This window comes from Heteronotia binoei, chromosome 2, assembly GCF_032191835.1.
Source record: "Heteronotia binoei isolate CCM8104 ecotype False Entrance Well chromosome 2, APGP_CSIRO_Hbin_v1, whole genome shotgun sequence".
NCBI lineage: Eukaryota > Metazoa > Chordata > Lepidosauria > Squamata > Gekkonidae > Heteronotia > Heteronotia binoei.
The window spans coordinates 186089557-186110458 of NC_083224.1; the positions used below are offsets into that span (position 1 = coordinate 186089557).

Sequence of the window (20902 nt, forward strand, 5' to 3'; positions counted from 1 at the left end):
GCATTAGGGCATTTGTTTATTTTCTCTTCACTCTTTTACTGTTTTATGCACCTTGTTAATTTATATTGCACTAAAATAAACCTTTTCGCCGTTGTTGTTTACTCTGCCTGGTCCTCACGCCTATTATTTGGCCTAAGCTACAGGAGGCCTGAAGGGCTTGGGAGGGTACTCTGGGCCTTCCCTCAAGGGGAGCTCTTAACCCAGAGTGGTGACAGCAATTGGTAATAGCCCCCTGAGTCGTGACACTGATTCTATGCCCACTCAAAGTCAATTAAGGAATGAGGTAACTGCGAGGGCCCTCTATTGTTAGCATTGGGTATTGTTCTTTAGCGGGGAAACATGAGGACTTAACTGCAATAGAAACAACTAAAAGAATCATCCTAGATTTCAGAGACACACTTGAGAAAGGCTAGCTCGGGAAAAAGTGGGATGTAAATATTTCAATTCAATAAATAACCCAAGTTCTTGCACAAAACAGTTATTTGAACTTTATTCAGAGCTATAAAAAAATACAAATATGGACATACAAGTGGTAAAGAGCCAAAAAAATCCAAACACACACAAAGATAAACCCACCAAATGTGACTGATAGGGCTGCCTATTTGCTCGGTGCTGGAGAAAATGAAGTTCCTGGATAACCTGAAAGATTACAGTCCACAAAAGCAACGAACGAGCTACGAAAAGAAGCAGGGTGTTATTGTGTCTTGCACTCGGCGGGGGGGTCTTTTTTCGCTTTTGCCACCCAGCTTTTAAAAGTGTCTTCTGAAGATGCTGTTTCTGTGGACTCACTACTGGCAAACCTTACGTCTGTTGGGAGATAAAAAAAAAAAGTGCAGCAATTACTTTAACTAATAATTTAAAAATCTGTAATCTAATATATTCCCTAAAATTACTTGTAGTATTAGAAAACAACAAAAAGTTGTTCAGAAAATAGCCACCTGTGGCAGACGCGCCCAGGCCTCTTAGACTTTGACCCTAAGGTTCATACAGCACAGTATTATTCGTCCATTTATAAACTGTTATCAGTAGAAAAAAGGCAAGAACTTCATCAATACGGTAGGTCACAAAAGCCCTGTCAAGTACAGTATGCAATTGCACCGTTAACTGTGTGCAGCTGAGGACTAAACTACATTTTGCAATGGGATGCCTAAGAGCTGTTCTGGGCAGGCACGATCAAGAGATTTATGGTGCCAAGGCAGGCAGACAAGGATCGCAAACAAGCTGCAAGGTCTGTGTAAGAGGAAAATATTTTAAGTCTGCTGTCTCTTGGATCTGGAAGCTTCTGATCACGACACTCCCGCTACGTGCCAAGACCACGGACTTATCACCAGGGGCCCTGTTGGCAGGCGCATGAGGGGGGAGGGGAGGGAAGACTGCAGCTAAGCATCTGTCAGCTGGCTTTATCCAGCAATGTTGGGCTTGGCTCCGTGGTCGGCTGAGGGGCTGTGGCACTAGAGGGTCATTGACCAGCCCTTTCCTGGGGTCAAGCCCCAGTCAGCAGGACCGAGGGAGGAGTTGAGTGCCGGCAGGCAGTTAAAAAGGCACTTTCGCACCATCCGGGTCTCACCTGGTCTAGGGGTCGTATCAGCATGAGGTCGGATCCATTTTAGGAAAACCCACTCTTCTGGGGGTCCCCTTAAGGGATTTGCAGAGGGGAGGGCTATCAAGTGACGCATCCAGTCGGGCTGTCGGGGTTACCCACTCCCAGTGGAAGGGGATACCACACACAGGGGCAGTCGTCCCTGTGGAATCGAGCGATCCTACTATCCCATGGTTTCCCCCACATTAGTAAGGGGGCTGGGGTGGCGCTGGAGTTCATTGACTAGCGGGTGGGTCAGTTGATGCTGGGATCTGTTTGACTCATGCTGTACCAAGGCTTCTTGCAGCTGCAACCAATGAAATTGTGGCCAATTTTAATCCAAAGGTAACTGTAAGGATGGCTATTGATGATGGTTGTTAATGTTCCTTGCCTTCCCTTCCCTGCACCGCCCCCCCCCCCTCCCGAGGACGCTGGGCCTACAATTATTCTTTCAAACATTTTTTTTTCCTCCAAATATTTGGAGACCACATTTATCATTTGTATTCATCTCAGTCACATGCCCCTAAAGTTAAAATGATCTAAGACAGAGGTGCTCTGAAGATCAGAAGCTCCGATAGGATGGTATGACTTTGCTAACTAATAGCATGCCCTCAATGAATCAGATAGCAAGGACTGGATACCAGAGCTGAACTTGCTGATTGCTCTGGAAAGCCAGCTTCGGAGTGGCTTTTTCTGCCGATCGGCAAGGGGGGGGGGTGCCTTGCAGGAGCCCCCGGAGCCTGCTCTTTACTCTTTTGCCCACTGGGTGGGTGGGAGGAAGAGGTTTCGCGTGGAGGGGGGTGGGGCTGCCAGAGCCGCGGGGACAAAAGTGGCGGCAGAGAGAGTGGGGGCTGGGGAAAGGAGGGGCAACAAAGGTCCAGGGGGGGGTTGGGTGGGGGGGCCGTGCCCCCCCCCCCCCCGTGGCTACGGGCCTGGATGCCAGGAATTGAACCTGGGACCTTCTGCTTGCCAAACGGACACTCTACCACTGAGCAATAGCCCTTTCCCCAAGGTTTTAAAAACACTTTAACGATAGAGTAGGGTGGGTTTTTTTTTTTTTTTAAGAAATCAACATTTTCTGGGTTCAGGTATACTGAACTCGGAAAATATCAGTATTTCCCAATATTCCTAAATCTCAACACTGGTATGGTATTTGGGATTTCTGAATATTTTCAGCTCCTTTATACCCAAGGGGGACCATTCTGGTCAGGCTATTATGGGGAATCAAGCCAGGGGTAGCTGGGGCAGGCTTTTTTGGAGGTAGAGCCACCAAATCTGCAGCATAGCTGCTGGTGCCTCTGCTCTAACCACCCCCCCCCCCCCAAGTTTGAAAAACATTGGACCAGGGGATCCAGTTCTATGGGCCCCAGAAGAAGGTGCCCTCATCCTCCGTTGCTTCCAATGCAGGGGGGGGGAGGCATTTAAAAGGAACACAATCCCTTTAAACGCCTTTTGCAAGCCGTGCTGCAAGTGAACTCCAAAGGGGCAAGTTCACCCTTAAGGAAAGAGAAGGCAATCTTTTTAAACACTTTCTCCAAGCTTGCTGCAAGAAAGGTTTAGGTGGGGCACGCATGAAGCTGTCAGCTCCAGCCTCCCCAGCCGGTCCTGGGCTGGCTCCTCTTGCGCCTCGGTTTAAAAAGGCATTTTGGAGGTTATGCTGAACGAGCACCCCTATTCGACGACAACAAAAAATCAAGACAATTCAGAGCCCGGGTCTCCCAAACACGTGAACATGCCACCTACCCCAAGGGTGTTGTACTTTATTTTAAAGAATGCACTCCTAATTGCGTTTCATTATCAACAGGTGCAGTGCAGTTAGAGGACCAGAAACAGCCTGGACTTGAAACTAGAGAGCTCCAAGAAGCCGCATGGCAGTATGAGGCCCAGAGAGCGCTGAGGTCAGCTGGAAAGAACCAGCTGAATATCCCTGGGCCAAGGGAGGCCAGATTGAAGACCACCCGGGACCGGGCCTTCTCCATTGCGGCTCCACTGCTGTGGAATCAACTCCCGGAGGAGGTACGGGCCCTGCGATGTATACACCAATTCCGCAGGGCCTGTAAGACCTACCTCTTCAAAATAGCCTTCGCCTGATACCGAGCTAAGAAAGTGCCGCTGGATATGTTTTTTTCTGCCATTGAACTTATGAAAGACCTATTATAGCACCATAATGTTAATTTTAATATAATCTGTAAATTGATTTATGATGACTTTATTGCTACTTATGATTTTATTGTATTGCATTTGTATGTTGTGAGCTGCCCTGAGCCTGCTTGTGCGGGGAGGGCGGGATATAAATAAAAAGTATTATTATTATTCAGCCAACCTTGCACTCAAAGGTTAGTTTTGTTTGGCCTTTACCTTTTGGTATGCCTATTAAGGCTGTAATTTTACCCACTCAGAGGCAAGAAAGAAGGGTTAGGCCCAAAAACTCACTGAACTGGAAAACAAAAGTACCACTGCTGTCTTGTTGCACAGGAGCTTTCAGAGCCACAGTCTTTTTTATTTTTAAGTATTTTTGTATTGTGTGTGTATGCATGCATGCCTGGAAGTCATGGCAGCTTCTGGTGGACCCCTACTGGGGCATGGTGGACATTCAGAAAAGTGGCTTGATACAGCCTGCCCCTGCCTTCCAGCCCTGGTATTCCAAGGCGGTCTTTCCCATCCAAGTACTTGTCAGCCCTGCTTAGCTTCCGAGATCTCATGAGATCGGGCTTGCCTGGGCTATCCAGGCCACGGCCAGAGCTACAATCTTGATGTGAGAAACTGATCAACCACCAAGGAAATGGAGCGTTCAAGTAACTCGCGAACAAGTTTCGTACGGGTCAATCCAGAAAAGCTCCATGCGGTTCGGTCTTAAAGAGCGCCGTTCAAGTCGCCTGTAATTAGGGGATAAATCTAAATATGGACAATATGCAAGGAAAGGCTCCGATGAAGCCAAGTATGCTCAAAGCGCATCCTAAGTTACCTACCGTTAAAGGTCCCCAAGCGTGAATTATCAAAAAACATTGTTGGACAATTCAACTGTGCAGTTGGTGTATCCAATGCCAGGGCTGGCTGGAAGGAGCATTCCTTAGAAGGAGACGAAGGCAGCTCTGTTAATGAAGGAGGTGCCGTTTTCCTTGGAGATTTTAACCTTGGCTCTTCGCTTGTGACTGTTGATTTCTCTCTCATCTTCAGAGCTCGCTCCTTCCATTTCTTAACTTCCTCTTTCAAATGGAGCTCGTTTCTTAAAGAGGCAGACACAAGTGTGTAAGCATTCAAAGTTCAGGTGAACTCTACAAAGACCATTATTTTTAGAAAGAGGAAAAAAAGGGTTTTACACTAAAAGTCAGAGCGAGAAGAGTAAAAACGACCAGCAGCAATAAATAGTTAAAATACTTTGTAAGGACAGCAGCAATAGAACAAGCAGGAAGATACAAATCGAATGAACTAAACTAAATGAATAAAAACAAATGGAAGAAACAGATAAAAGTAAAACAAGGTTGCCAAGATATAAAACAATTACCGCCCCGCCTCCACAAAAGCTCAGGCCAACAGCCAACCTCATCCAATTTAAAAGAAAGGTGAACCAGCATAAGGCTGGCCTCAGAGGATCTGGAGAAAGACAGCAGTGTCTTTCTCCAGTGTAAGGAGCCGCTTCTGCTTGGCTTTTGCATCAGGGAAGTCACTTCACGCCAGAGGAAGACATCCCCAATAGTGGAACAGATCTGTCGGATCTAGGCCTCGATGTTGCTTGCTAGGGCCTGCCCTGCTCACTCTGTAGTCTAAGAGTGGCAGCCAAACAAATACTTTACTCAAATGAATCCAGTCATACCTTCTTGTGGAAACCCTTTCTTCTTGGTATAGAAACCACCCCAGAGGGGAAAAAAACAACACAACCTAAGCTTCAAACAGGCAGGCAACGATAAATGGAAACAAAGACCCCAGATCATTTTTAAGACTCACTTTAGCTCCAGTTCGCGTTCTTTCTTGAGTTGGCCAAGCTCCCGCTGCAGTTTAACGTGCTCCGATTTTAGCACAAGCATCTGAGTGTTTTGTACAATTCCGCTTCCGCCACCGCAAGTTATTGACAGGGGTGGCTGAGGAATGTCTTGGCTGCACATGACTGGAAAACAATTCAGCAGAGGCTCTATGAGAAACAGAAATCTAAACTGCACCACAGCAGAGCAGCTGCCTCTGATGAGCAACCAGGGCTGACCCTAGATTGTCTGGCTCCCTAGACGAGGCAAATTTCTGCTCCCCCTCCCCACCCCACTAATGTCACTGAGTCATATGGGCATGCCCAATCTGGCACCCCCAGAAGGCTGACACCCTAGACAATTGCCTAGCCAACTACAATCATCAGGAAGCTACAGGGCTTTTCAGGCAGCAGGAACTTCTTTGCATTTTAAACAAAAGCTAGATGTCCATCTGACAGGAATGAAGATCCTGCGAATTTAGGGGGAGGTATTTGTGAGTCTCCTGCATTGTGCAGGGGGTTGGACTAGAGGAGGGCAATGAAGATGGTGAGGGGTCTGGAGACCAAGTCCTGTGAGGAAAGGTTGAAGGAGCTGGGGATGTTTAGCCTGGAGAGGAGGCGGCTGAGAGGTGATATGATCGCCATCGTCAAATACTTGAAGGGCTGTCATATATAGAGGATGGTGTAGAATTGTTTTCTGTGGCCCTAGAAGGTAGGACCAGAACCAGTGGGCTGAAATTAAATCAAAAGAGTTTCCAGCTCAACGTTAGGAAGAACTTCCTGACAGTTAGAGCGATTCTTCAGTGGAACAGGCTTCCTCGGGAGGTGGTGGGGTCTCCTTCCTTGGAGGTTTTTAAACAAAGGCCAGATGGCCATCTGACAGCAATGAAGATCCTGTGAATTCAGGGGGAGGCATTTGTGAGTTTCCTGCATTGTGCAGCGGGTTGGACTAGATGACCCTGGAGGTCCCTTTCAACTCTATGATTCCATGTCACCAATCCTCCAAGAACTTACAGGGCTCTTCTTACAGGGCCTACTGTAAGTTCCAGGAGGATTGACTACATCAGGGATGTGTGGCCTAATATGCAAATGAATTCCTGCTACAAAAAAAGTCCTGGGCAGCTATCTGTTGGCCATTCCGCCACTCAGGGTGGCCTGTCTGGCATAGACCAGAGCCCAGGCCTTTCCCATGGTGGCTCCGGCTCCGTGGAACAAACTCCCTGAAGAGGTGAGGGGGTCCCCGCCTTGGCGATCCTCAGGAGGCACTGCAAGCCCTGCCTGCTTACCCAGGGCTTCTAGGGGAGTTTGAATTGGCAGGCATCTTTTAAGAGCTGGAGGGGTGTGTGAGATTCGGGCTCTGTTATCTTATTTCTGATTTCTTTTTAAAAACCAAAAGAGTCTTAAGCATTATTGTAAGCCAGCTTGACCTACAAGGTAAGGTGGAATATAAATATTTTCATCGATAAACAGGAACGGTGAGGAAATATGCCAGCCTCCCAGCATGTGTAAGTGACACAGTAGATTGGGAACAGGACTATCTCAAATGCTGAAGGCCGCTCGTTGTTCCCAAAGTACACAGGTGTGTCTTGGTTTCACTTTTTAAACTAAATCACGAATGCGCACATTCAAGACTGCAGGGCCGGAATTTTAATCAGAGCATTCTAGACCAGGGGTGTCAAACATGCAGTTCAGGGGCCGAATCAGGCCCCCGGAGGGCTCCTGTCAGGCCCCCGAGCAACTGCCTGTCATCTGCTTCCTTCTCCCTCTCTCTTGCTTCCTTCTGCATAACAGCTTGCTTTGCAAGGCTTGCTCAATTGCACGGGAGCTATAAAGCAAAGCCTTGAAAGGGCAGCTGCTGTGAGAGCCCTCTCAGCCCCACCCACCTCACAGGGTGTCTGTTGTCGGGGAGGAAGATAAAAAAGATTATAAGTCGCTCTGAGTCTCCGATTCAGAGAGAAGGGTGGGGTATAAATCTGCAGTTCTTCTATTTTCTCCATTGGCTGAGGCTCTTGTCTTGGGGAGGAAGGGGCGGGGAGGCAGAGCTTGCTTTGCCAGGCTCTCTCAATGACACAGCAGAACTACTGAGCCAAGACTCTATTCCTTCTATTGACTGAGGCTCCCCCCCCCCCCACAGTCCCTGGGGAAGGAGGGAAAGAGCCAGAGCTTCTTTTGCCCAGTTCCCTGGATCCTATGGGAGAAATACAAAGAAAGCACCTTTAAGACCAATGAGTGCTAACGTTTTAAGCATGTTTTAAGTTTTTTAAAATATATATATTTGTGTTCTTTATAAAATTTATATATCTGCTATCTAATCTTAAATATGTACACACATGGCCTGGCCCAACAGGTCTCTTTTACGTCAGTTCCGGCCCTTATAACAAATGAGTTTGACACCCTTGTTCTAGATCTTCAAATTTTGAAAAAGGCTTCTGTAAAAACCACAGATCAGTTTTGATGCCATCACAAGGACCAACCCAGAGGATATAACGAAAAAAGCTCCACAATTTCAGATGGGAACTTCATCAGATGGCTTTACGGAGCCACCAGGACCTTGAGTGCAGAGGCAGGGATTTGTTCAAGAACCCTGCTTATTCTGTGCATATTAAATTGAAAGTCTCTATTTTCCAGTCAGTTCTCTTCTTTCAGTTGCCCACTTGAAAGTCCCATCATATTCTTGGCAAAACCCCACACTTTGTGCCGTTTGATAGGCCTAGATGCTGATGTTGTACTCACTTGTCATGTCCTGCTCACGTTGCGCCTTGCGCAGGTCTTCCTTTAGTTTTCTTAACTGTTCGTCCCTGTGATCTGCGAGAGCTTTTGCGTTTGCCATTCTAGTAAGAAATACCAGTCTTAGCGTGATTTACCATCCTCATTCAATACTTAAAAGTTTCATACAGATGTTAAGAGCAGCCCTGCTGGATCATACCAGTGGTCTATCCGGTATAGCTACTTGTTCCGCCCAGTGGCCGACCCTGGAGGGCCGACACCTTCCTTCCTTTTTTATTTAAACTATTTATTAGCTGCCTTTCTTTCTTATGGAGCTCAAGGTAGCTTAGAATATTAATAAAATACATTAAAAATCCTTTGACGTGTCCCCCTAGTACTGATATAAAAAAAGGCTTTCTGCCTCTGAATACGGAGGTCCCCCTTCAGTCACCATTGGTGGACCTGTCCTCCAGAAGTCTGTGTAACCGCCTTGAAAAACCTATCCATGCTCCAAAACAGTGGTCCCCAACCTTTTTGGCACCAGGGACCAATTTTGTGGAAGACAATTTTTTCACAGACCCAAGGGTGGGGTGGGGGGGGGGATGGTTTCGGGATGATACAATTGTGTACTTTATTTCTATTAGTTTGGGGTAGTGGTTAAGTGTGCGGACTCTTATGTTGGAGAACCGGGTTTGATTATATTGGAGAACCACTCTTCCATTTGCAGCTGCTGGAATGGCCTTGGGTCAGCCACAGTTCTCACAGGAATTGTCCTCTCTCGGCCCCACTCACCTCACAGGGTGTCTGTTGTAGGGGAGGAAGGCAAAGGAGATTGTGAGCTGCTCTGAGACTCTGAAATTCGGAGTGGAGGGCAGGATATAAATCCAATGTCATCTTACTGTTATTAGTAGTAGTACATTGTAATATATAATGAAATAATTATACAACTCACGGCCCAAATGCTAACAGGCCACGGACTTGGGGTTGGGGACCCCTGCTTCAAAACATGCAGTATGTCCACTGACAGTGAATTTTGCAACTACTTGAACATGATGATGATACCGGATTTATACCCCATCCTCCACTCTGAATCTCAGTCTCAGAGTGGCTTACAATCTCCTTTACCTTATCCCCCCACAACAGACACCCTGTGAGGTAGGTGGGGCTGGGAGAGCTCTCCCAGAAGCTGCCCTTTCAGAGGCAGCTCTGCAAGAGCCATGGCTGACCCAAGACCATTCCAGCAGCTGCAAGTGGAGGAGTGGGGAATCAAACTCTGTTCTCCCAGATAAGAGTCTGTGCACTTAACCACTACACCAAACTGGCTCCAGTTGAGTGTAGTAGTATTTCCTTTCACCCACCCTGAATCTATAACCCATCAACTTCACTTAGCTGCCCCTGAGTTCTAGCATTATGGGAAAGGGAAGAAAAGTCCTCTCTGTCCACTCTCTCTACCCCATGTATAATTTTATAAACCTCTATTCATGTCCCCCCTTGTCATCCTTCCTAAACTGAAAAGTCCCAGACTCTTCAGGTCTTACTCATAGGAATGGTGTCCCAGCCCCGGTGTCATCTTGGTTGCCCTCTTCTGTACTTTTTCCAGCTCTGAAATGTCGTTTTTGAGATACAGTGACCAGAACTGCATGGTCTGCTCCAAATAGCTGCTTTTATCTAAGTACTTACTTCCACCTGGATCTAAAAATGCCTATTAAATAATTCGTTATTAAACCTGGAGTCTGCCTAAATCAACCACACAATTCTAAGCAGATATGCATTCTTCTAAGCCAAGGGTGGACAAACTTGCTTAACGTAAGAGCCACATAGAATAAATGCCAGATGCTTGAGAGCCGCAAAACATGAATGTCAGATGTTGGAGAGAAGGAAGGCAGGAAATAGATGAGGCAGGGAGAGGTGGAAAGAAAGCAACCTTTAACTTTAAATGCATTCTCCAAGCTGCTGGCTAGCTTGGATCATGGAAGAGATTTAAAGAAACAAATGCCTTCTCCAAGTCGACTGATGGGGTAGTGGAGGCTGTGAGAGCCACGCAATGTGTGTAAAAGAGCCACATGAGGCTCCCGAGCTGCAGTTTGGCCATCCCTGTTCTAAGCCCTCTGGTTTCAAAGGGTTTGGAATTGCACCAATTGGTCACAGAAGAAAGGCCTATAGGAGGTGACACATCCCTCCATGCATCTACAACAGAGAAAGGCCCACCCTAGTTCCCTGTTTATTTAGTCCTGCATAAGCTGGTATACTAACATTAAAAGGGTAAAGGTAGTCAGTCCCCTGTGCAAGCACCAAGTTGTTACCAACTCATGGGATGACATCACATCATGACGTTTTCTTGGCAGACTTTTTATGGGGTGGCTTGCCATTGCCTTCCCCAGCTGGGTACTCATTTTTCCGACTTCGGAAGGATGGAAGGCTGAGTCCACCTCGAGCCAGCTACCCGAACCCAGCTTCCACTGGGATCGAACTCAGGTCGTGAGCAGAGCTTGGACTGCAGTACTGCAGCTTACCACTCTGCACCATGGGGCATTTAAGCTGTATGTAAATATGATGTATGCTGTGGATTTTTAAAGACATGCCTCTTCTGTAAATAACTGGTGAAATAAAAAAGGGGACAGGTGAAAGTGTTGTCACCGTGTGCTGTGCAACACACTCGCTGCAAGATGGGAGCTGGCAAAAGCACCTGGGAGCCATCCTAATTCCAGGTCTTCCAAGGTAACACTGCACTGAACCTATTTCTGGAATCTCAGCTAGCAAAATTTTGGAAAAGCCATCAGCGAGAAAAGTGAAACTTACTCCCAGTCAAAACGTTTGGACTGTTTCGTTAGTGCCATATCAGCTCTAGCAAGTTGCATTTTGAGGTCCTCAATCTCTTCCTTGTACAGTTCGGCGCCTTTGTTAAGCTGGGCCTAGACAGGGGCAAAGAGGAGAAAGAAGACACGTGGGAGGAAAATCCTGCTGTTTATTCCTCTGTGCAGAATACTCCCCAAGAGAACGGTTAAGCAGTTTTTAAAGGCTGGGATTTTTAAAGCACAAAGCAGAAAAAACATTCCTAGGCCTGCTGAATACTTGATTCAGTAAATTAACGCTAGAAAGCCTCACTTTGGTCTACATCCAAAAGAATTTTTTTTGCTGCCTTTCACAGAGCATAGGCTACCCGAAGCAGCAAACAATCCAAAACACTGAAACAAGCTTTTAAAAATATGAAGTATAAAAACAACTGACGTACACACACACACACACACTTAAACCACAGCCACAGCAATGAGGGAATCTCACATGAATGGGGACCTGAAAGTGTAAGGGTAACCTATCGCTCTGCAAGCTCATGTACTATTCCTCCTCCTGTACCATGCGGCTTTGCAAATATTAGGTTCTTTGAGAATATCTGTCACCTGTCCTGAATGGGAAGTAGGAAGGCAGATTAACAAGGTTGCACGTACCTTGAGAGTCTGGTTCTCCACTAGTGTACTAGTTAGGCAGTTCTCCTTCTCCTCCAATGCAGCCCGAAGTCGGCAAACTTCGCTCTTGGATGCTCTCACTTTAAGCTCCATTTCCAGCACTGCTATTCTTTTCTCCTTTTCCAGAAGCTTATCTCTGGCTCTGTTTGCTGCATTCTCCAGTTCTTGGATTTTTAGCTTCAGACCCTTTGAAAGAGTGTGTGTGGTTATTCGAATAGCTGTTATCAAACCACCTGAAGTTTGCATCATCGAAAACAACCAGAGATGCCGGTGGAATCTGTGTGTTTTTGCTGTTGGAGACAGCTCTATCACCGTGGCTCACAGCCTAAGTCCCCTTCACCCCATCTACGGTGTCTTCAAGTTGCCTAACAGTAAGCTAACTAGGCAGTGTGGCACTTGGCACCCCACCCTCATAACAACAAAACAGAATAAAGCAGGGAAACCAAGCATATTTCATCAGTAGGTTTCAACAGGGAGAAAAGACTCAGGACTACTTATCAAGCAAGTGGATCTCAAACATTGCTTGACACCACTGTTTTCAGCAGGGACTATGCAACAACCATAACATCTGGTACCAGTAATCCAGACCATCATCTTTAAGAATCTCCCGCTCGTTGTGGGGGAGGCGGCGAGTCCGAAGTGGGCATAGCCCGAAGAGACTTTTCCAGAAGAAAACTACGAAGTCTAGCCGCTCGGTTTTTTCGCGCCTGTTTCCCGAAGCTGGCGCAATGAGGGCAAGTATCTATCCTATGGGATCCCCCCAGACAGAAAAGGCAGTACGATACCAAGAACAGAAGAGACGAGCCAGAGGAAGAACGCAACAAGGTAGGTGTTGTCCGGGCGGCAGAAGGGAAGAAACTGAGTGGGAAGGGCGCCTCCCCTTCGCTCCAGGCATGCGCAGTTGATGCCTGCTCCCCAGAGCGAGAGGGAAGCGCGCCAAAAACCTCTCTAGGCGAGCTATTAGAGACTCTGAGGTACGGATCCGTTGCCTGCGGCAAGACCCATGTGTGGGACTGCACAGAGACCACGAAGAAGATCTGCTTAGTGTTTCCATGCAGTGATAGACCTGAAAGCCCCACGAGGCTTATGACTAAATAAAAACCTCTCTCACCAATGCGTCTGAACAGCCAACGTGAGACAACATGCGTGGATGCTTGTGCCTTATTCTTATTTGGGGGGGGGGGGTATTTTTTTGTTTGTATTTTTATGTGCATGGGTGTGTGTATCTAGAAATGGGGACTTCTGTTGACTGACCCCTACTGGGGGCCTGGAGGATATTCAGAGAGGTGGCTGAATAAAGCCTGCCCCTGCCCTCTTGACTGCTGGTATTCCATGGAGGTCTCCAATCCAAGTACTTGCCAGAATCAACCCTGCTTAGCTTCCATGATCAGGCTTGCCCAGCCTATCCGGGTCAGGGTGTTTGTGCTTTATTCTGGTGCCCCAAACACGTGAACATATCGCACCTGTATGTCTTGATCCTGGGTTTTTAATTTACTCTCAAGTCTATAATTCTCTTCTTCTAGGATAAGGTCAGCACGGCTGCTAGGCGCCTGCTGTTCCTTAAGGGTAAGTGCTTGCAGCAATTCGCTCGTCCTCTCTCTGCATGTTTTCAGAGTGGCTTCAGTCTCTTTGCAGTAATTAGCATTTCTGGATTCTAGCTCCTCTCTCGTTTCCATGAGCACCTGGGGCTTAGGTTTCAAGAGCTGAACCACAGGCCACAGCCTTGCGCTGTCTTGCTTTATCCCCGTCTCAAAGTCTTGTACATCAAAAGGAACAGAATACTCTTTAACTTTTCCGCCGGTGCCTTCCAGTTGCTGCAGCATCACTTCCAGACTGCAGATGTCTTCATCCATTTGTGACACGTCTTTCCATATTTGCTGCATCGGAAGAGGAAAAAAACAACGTTAAGGTAACGGCCGCGCTAATCCAGCTACCAGACAACTCTCAAGGCGAGTCTTGGCATTTTTCGCATACTCTGCAGCACAGAATGTAGTCGGGAATTTCATTTCTAGTCCTCCATGTACTCACTTCAAGCTTCTGGTCCTTGTGGCCAGGTAAAAAGTCTGAAAGCAACACTTGTTACCGTTACAAGACTGATAATGGTTCCAATGGCTGCCTATCTAGTATACCTTTACCTGAATTCTCAGTATGTAGACAGTCACTCAAATATACATTTCACCTTTCTTGCACTCCACCCCCATAATTCACAATTACCTTGGCAATAATAATAAGGTGATGATATTGGATTTATACCCCGCCCTTCGCTCTGAATCTCAAGACTCTCAGAGCAGTTTACAATCTCCTTTACCTTTCTTCCCCACAACACTCTGTGAGGTAGGTGGGGCTGAGAGAGCTTTCCCAGAAGCTGCCTTTTCAAGGACAAGAGTCTCAACGCAGCTTACAATCTCCTTTACCCTCCTCCCCCACAACAAACACCCTGTGAGGTGGATGGGGCTGAGAGAGCTCTCCCAGAAGCTGCCTTTTCAGGGCAGAATCTCAGAGCAGCTCACAATCTCCTTTGCCTTCCTCTCCCACAACAGACAACTTGTGAGGTAGGTGGGGCTGAGAGAGCTCTCTGGGAGAGCTCTCTCTTTCAAGGACAGCTCTGCAAGAGATATGGCTGACCCAAGGCCATTCCAGCAGCTGCAAGTGGAGGAGCTCCCGGGGACACAAGCCTGATTCTCCCAGATAAGAGTCTGCAAACTTAACCACTACACCAAATTGGCTCAAATAATGTATTTTGTGGCATTACTCCTCTTTCTTCAAAGAGTCAATCCCTGCTTGTCTGTGATAAATAGACTTACTTATACCAGCTGTTGCATACTAGGGCCAAAATCTTGGGCATAGCCAGCAGGTTCCTTGAACAGGAGACTTCCACCCCATTAGCGGAGGGCTTTTGAATGCCATCAGTTCAAAAGCTGTTTGCAAGCTGGCTGGCTGAGAAAGACAAGGTCCAAACTACCTGACCCATATGGAACCAGTATCATGATTCTCTGGCTGCTGGCCAATTGATTCCACTCTCATTATATCTGGTAATCAAAGTAGAACATGTCACCATGTTAATATAAAGCATTGTGGTTGTACCCACGGAGCTGAATATGGCAGTAACATTCTGCTAAGGGAAGGAGAACCAAGTCTCTATTCCCGCTGTTCCTCTGACCTCCCTCATGCTACTTCTGAGGGGGTCCCCCCTTAACACCCCCTGATTTAATTAAGACATGGCATTGTGTGAAGAATAGGCAGGAGATCCTAAGATTGCCTGGCAGCCAGAAGCTCTAGCTCTTTTAGCATTACACACCACTAGGTGGCGAGCTAGACTTGTTTGTAAGGCAAGAGACATTTCAGAGGTGGTTTGCCATTGCCTGCCTCACGACCTGGTATTCCTTGGAGGTCACCCTTCAAATAATAGCCAAGGCTGACCCTGTTTAGCTTCCAAGATCAGGCTAGCTTGGACTATCCACATCAGGGCTGTCCTAGCTAAGTTAACAAGCCAATACTGGGAATCTGGAATGCTTCCTAACAGGTTGGGATATTATCAGCTGGATCTATAGAGGCAGAAGAAGATAAGAGGTCGCCCTTCCAAATACTAGCCAAGACTGACCCCGCTTAGCTTCTGGGCTATCCATGCCAGGGCACTCGCCTGAATGCTGCCAGGGAACGCTTCTGGGTAGAAACTATTTCCACTGATGGAACTTCCTGTGTCAACAGACACGATCAGAGGGATCCAAGCCAAACTCAGTAACAGAAAGAGTACTAAATTGCATAGCTTAAGGGAGATGCAGAAGCTTGGCACTCCAAGGAGGGACAGTGGCTCAGTGGTAGAGCATCCGCTTGGTAAGCAGAAGGTCCCAGGTTCAATCCCTGGCATCTCCAAATAACGGTCCAGGCAAGGAGGTGTGAAAAACCTCAGCTTGAGACCCTGGAGAGCCGCTGCCAGTCTGAATAGACAATACTGATGGACCAAGGGTCTGATTCAGTAGCAAGCAGCTTCATATGTTCCACCAACTATGGCCGTCAACTTGCTTAATTTGTTTAGTATTTTTACTGTAGATAAAAATCAAACCATGAGTAGAGACTTGCTTGGGACACTTGCGTTAAGGCAGCAATGACCAACTAGAAGCCTTTTCCTTTTAAAATTACATTTTCAAAAAGGGACATCTTAACCCAAGAACTGGGCTGCAGGCAAGGAGTTTCATCAAGATACTCACCTCTACATACAAATCCAAGTTCTGGTTCAGTTCAGGGATATGGAGCTGCTGAGACACAGCTGCATGCGAGTTCCAGCAAGGCTCCTTAAGACTTTGCATTCGAGTCAGCAGCTCCTGTTGTTTTCTCCTCTCACCGAGCAGCTCCGTTGCGTAGTTGCTGATGTTAACATAGTATTCACCCCTCTTCTTGCACAGGCGGGTTAAAAGGAACTGTGAGAAATGGAAAGGTTGTTACTGAGAACATGCAAAAAGGCATTTTAGTCAGGTGCTGGTTTTGCAGCACAGCTTCAGTCTTGAGTCATCAAGAATGAGAGACATAAGGAAGGCCCTCAATTTGAATTGGTGCAAAAAATAAAAACCATTGTCCTTCCTATGGTGTAGTGGTTAAGTGTGCGGACTCTTATCTGGGAGAACCGGGTTTGATTCCCCACTCCTCCACTTGCACCTGCTGGCATGGTCTTGGGTCAGCCATAGCTCTGGCAGAGGTTGTCCTTGAAAGGGCAGCTGCTGTGAGAGTCCTCTCAGCCCCACCCACCTCACAGGGTGTCTGTTGTGGGGGAGGAAGGTAAAGGAGATTGTGAGCCGCTCTGAGACTCTTTGGAGTGGAGGGCGGGATATAAATCCAGTATCATCTTCTTCCTTCCTTCCTCCACTCCAACCCTATCCTCGTGCTGGTAATTATAATAGGCTTCTTAGAATTACCTCCCGGCCCTGGTATTCCTTGGAGGTCTCCCTTCCAAGTATTTGCCAGGGTTGGCCCTGCTTAATGTCCGAGATCTGATGAGACTGGGCTTGCCTGGGCTAATAAATAAATACATTACATTTTACACATATAGAACATTCAATTTATGTGGAGCTCTATATAACAAAAAATGCTGGGTCCCTGCCTTGTTTCACCTCAAATCTGACACCAGGGGGGGAAAGGGAGGGAAGAGATTGGATTTTATACCTCACTCTTCACTCAGAGTGGCTTACAATCTTCCTTTCCCTTCCCCTCCCCGCAACAGACACCCTGTGAGGTAGGTGGGGCTGAGAAAGCTCTTTTGAGAACTGCTCTTGAGAGAACAGCACTGAGAGGACTGTGATTGACCCTGGTCACTCCAGCAGCTGCGTGTGGAGGAGGAAGAGGGGAATCAAACCTGGTCCTCTCAGATTAGAGTCCGCGCTCTTAACCACCACACCAAACTGGCTGTCCTTGAAGAACGGGAATGGGCCTTAGAACTCTTCCCCAGAAACCTCTGCAACACAGCAGCACTTTCAGAAGGCTTCCAGGGCAGCCGGGCAAAAAACAGAGATGCAATGAAGGCAGAAAGCACCAACCGACACTTCGTGTGCAGCTACAATTTTGTGCATTATAAAACCATACAGAAAGATTCCCCACCCTTCGAGTTTATACTTCACGTCAGAGATCGCAGAGAGAAAAATTTGACGGAACGTACACGAAGTTTTAAAAAATGGGTACCTGCAGTTTGTTCAGCAGTCTGCAGAGATTATCGCTTGCAACCTCATGCTCCATTTGGAGCCTTCTGATCTGTTTTGCCTTCTCGCAGGAAACATCTTTGAGAATTTTGGTCGCTAGCTCTTTTTGGCTGTTGGCTTCCATCTTCAGATTAAGAGAAATTCTTCTGAGATACTCGTATCTTTGTTCTATCATTGGGAGTTTCTGCAGAGCCTCCTAAAATAAGAGCAACAGCATAGGGTTAGTTACGAATAACGGGCTGGATCCATCCAGCCTCTTCTGCTGGCGACAGAGGAACAAGGTGGGGAGGTGGTCTCCCCTTGACCGCTCACAAAGGCGAGGGCTGTTCTGGATCCAGTTTTATTGCTGGAGAAGCAAACTGATGCAGCTGCAAAAAAGGGCTTCCCATCACTTTGATCAGAAGATGTGAACAGTGGTTGAAGTAAACAACCCAAAGAGCAGATCTAGAAATGGCAACGAAACAGCGAACCTCCCTCTCAGAATCACATCAGATAGGATTGCAGCGGGCATCAGTAAGAAAGGCATCTCCTAGCATATATCTGTAGTGCAAAATAAATGCTCTCTTGTACCTCAGAACGCTTTCAGGTTATAAAGGTAGATTGTATCCACAAGTGATGTCCACCCTCAGCTGTGTATATTAGTGTCCTGGACACCTCATCAAATTGCTTATCTGATACACAGAGCAGCAAACCTGCTATCAGATACACAAATATGTATGTTTGATGGTAAATTATCACCCTCTGTGAAATGCTATGTAAATTTCTGCCTCCAGTTTAAGTACCGTAGTTGCCTGTAGAGAAAATGTACTGCTCACTTTCTGTTGTACTTATGGATGATTCTGATTAGTTGCTAATCTTGAAAATTTGTGTCCTATATTTGATTTTACCTTCCAACAAAAAAACCCCCCAAGCCTGGCAGTTTTCTCATGTGCTCTTTGACCCTTTGGCTGTTTTGCTTCTAGTATGGATAGCTGTCAGCCACTGTGGCCGGACCTGCCTGTCCCGCATTGGTCTTGTCAGCCACCAGCGAGCCTGCAGCAGACGTGGACTATTGCACCCTTCTTAAATCTTCGTTCGCGAAGCCAAGCCGAGAGAGAGAGAGATGGATAGCTGTCAGAAACTTGTACGTGTTGAAAATAAAAATGGAAACTTCCGTACAAGAAATAAAAGCACTGGATCAGATTGGTTTTAAAAATAACAAAAACAAAGAACCTGCTGATTTTGAGTCAAGGAAATGAAATTCTTGAGAATTTGGAAAAACTGATTCATCTTCCTACTGCAATAAGCTCTTTAAAAGCGACCTGAAAACCATGTAAGCTCAACTCTTATTAAACAACCTATTAATGAGAAAAAAACAGACTGTGTAATAAATGGAGCTCAGTGTATATGTGAAGCCTCTTTATGAATGTTACTGCTATTCACCGTTATTTTAGAGATTTTTGCTTGAAGTTTTTCATAATCGTCTCGTTCTTCGCTTTCCGGTGTCTTTTCTTGAAGGGCTGCTTCCAGTTGCTGCCTCAGTTCACACAGATCCTGCTCCAGTTTTGCATTTGTTTTGGAGAACTAAAAACACAGAATGTGTATTAAAAAGGACAGAGACATAGACCAATTTCTCACTCACCTTACGCTGCTCTCTCGTTTGTCTTTTCCGTGCAGTTTCCTTCCGATTTCACACTATCTGCCCCAGGGCTGCAGCGAGGATTGGCGTTTTTGTGCAGCAAACAGAAACTGGTTTTTAGCGGTTTCTGTTTGCTGTGTGAAAACCTCGATGCTTGCTGCAGTGCCGGAGCAGATAGAGTGAAATCGGAAGGAAGACGAACGTGAGAGCGGTGCAAGGTGAGTGCGAAATCGCTCATAGTTGAAGCAGACAGGTTGCAACACACGTGTACGTTTGTATCTCCATTTTGTGTCAGTCGCACATTTGAAAAAACACCTCTGAGAATACAAGTGGGAACACTATTTGATGGCCTATATCACTGGGAGTGACTGCAAGCGTTTAAGCTGGATTCTTCACTCATTTCAATTCACTGCTTTTCAGACAACATGGTAGCAGAGCTGCAGCCCAAATTGACTTGCTTACTGGGGAACTATTACTCTTTTTCAGAGAGGGACTGCACCTCCAAAACTTATTAGAAAAGTTCAAGAAATGGAAAGGCGACTGCAACTTTCTTTGCAGAGGGGTGCTCTAGTCCGGTCTTTCCCACACAATTCAGAAGATTATACAATGTATAATATAATACAATGTATAATATAAGGCTACAGAGATGGCCAGAATAAGCCAATTACTATACCAACCAGCACCATTTTGAAAAAAGTGATAGGATGAAGCCAACTTTGCATTAGTCTTAGTACAGTTATTACTTCAAATAGTCACAGAATGCTCATCTTGCAATTTTGTTACTAAAAGTTAGGCATCAACCGCATCTCAAAAGTTTGAAGCTGAAGCCATTTAAAACTGCTTTCAAATAATCTTTTGATACTGTCCAGAGATACCTAAAAACCAGACGGTTACTAGTAGGGACAGACATGACAAGAATCACAAAGCAAAACCTGTGGCGAGTTTTACCCTGCTTGTGATTCAGGAACAAGAAGTTCATGATAGGTTTACTGTCATGAACCTCCACGAACTTATAAAGGCAGTTTGTGGCTGGAAGAGAAAGCATGAGTTTAAAGAGTTTAAACCCTCCCAGTTCCCCGCAAAAGCCACAAAAACAGCTGAGCAACTCCTTGAAAAGAGCTTTGCAGCAGGGAGTGCCTCCCCACCACACATCTGCTTTTCACTGTCATCTGCAGTCCGTAATTATTGGGGTCATTTATGTCTCCTTTCTTATGTATGGGTACTTTAACTCTGGTATCCCAACTTCCAAGTATCAAAACTATTTCAGTGAATAGTCTGGCGAGCAATGGAGCCCACGAATCTGCATTTTCTTTGATTAGTTCAGCAGGCATTCAATCACATCCCGGAGCTTTTTTTTTTTAGCTTCAGGGCATCAATTAAGGATCTTACTTTGAAAGGCTCAAGGGCGACCACTCTGGTGTATCCTCTAGATCACTGGTCCCCAACCTTTTTAGCACCAGGGACTGGTTTTGTGGAAGACAATTTTTCCACAAAAATTGTGGGGGGTGTGCTGGTTTTGGAATGATACGATTGTGCACTTTATTTTGGTGTGGTGGTTAAGTGTGCAGACCCTTATCTGAGAGAACTGGGTTTGATTCCCCACTCTATTGAGCTTTTTCCCTTGCCAGATGCAACGCCATGCCCTCTGCCATTCTTTATGGCAGATTTAACAAGACAGCCTACTCAGTCAGATACTGTCTCTGTAAGCAAAAATGTGTGGAGTCAGTTATTCATATTCTTCTTTATTGTAATTTGTATTCAGATCTTCGTCACAAGTATTTACATCCTCTTTTAATTAGCATGGTTGATTGTTCTGATGCACTTAAGCTCTATAATCTTTTGAACGATACTTCATCTAGTCTCACTGAGAAAGTGGCTAAGTTTCTTTAT

General features: G+C 46.3%; 1 protein-coding gene across 1 annotated transcript in view; it reads right to left on the bottom strand.

Annotated features, from left to right (window-relative positions):
* Positions 1-465: 465 nt before the first annotated feature.
* The window catches only part of CENPE (centromere protein E), a 70841-nt gene continuing 50404 nt past the window's right edge, over positions 466-20902 (bottom strand). The window contains exons 31-40 of the mRNA XM_060232648.1: positions 18817-18957; positions 17378-17590; positions 15916-16125; positions 13171-13584; positions 11690-11893; positions 11043-11155; positions 8271-8368; positions 5525-5684; positions 4549-4805; positions 466-807 (exon numbers count right to left, since the gene is read on the bottom strand). Coding sequence (XP_060088631.1) covers positions 695-807; positions 4549-4805; positions 5525-5684; positions 8271-8368; positions 11043-11155; positions 11690-11893; positions 13171-13584; positions 15916-16125; positions 17378-17590; positions 18817-18957 — 1923 coding nt within the window. The 3' untranslated portion in view covers positions 466-694. The remainder of the gene's footprint in view (positions 808-4548; positions 4806-5524; positions 5685-8270; positions 8369-11042; positions 11156-11689; positions 11894-13170; positions 13585-15915; positions 16126-17377; positions 17591-18816; positions 18958-20902) is intronic.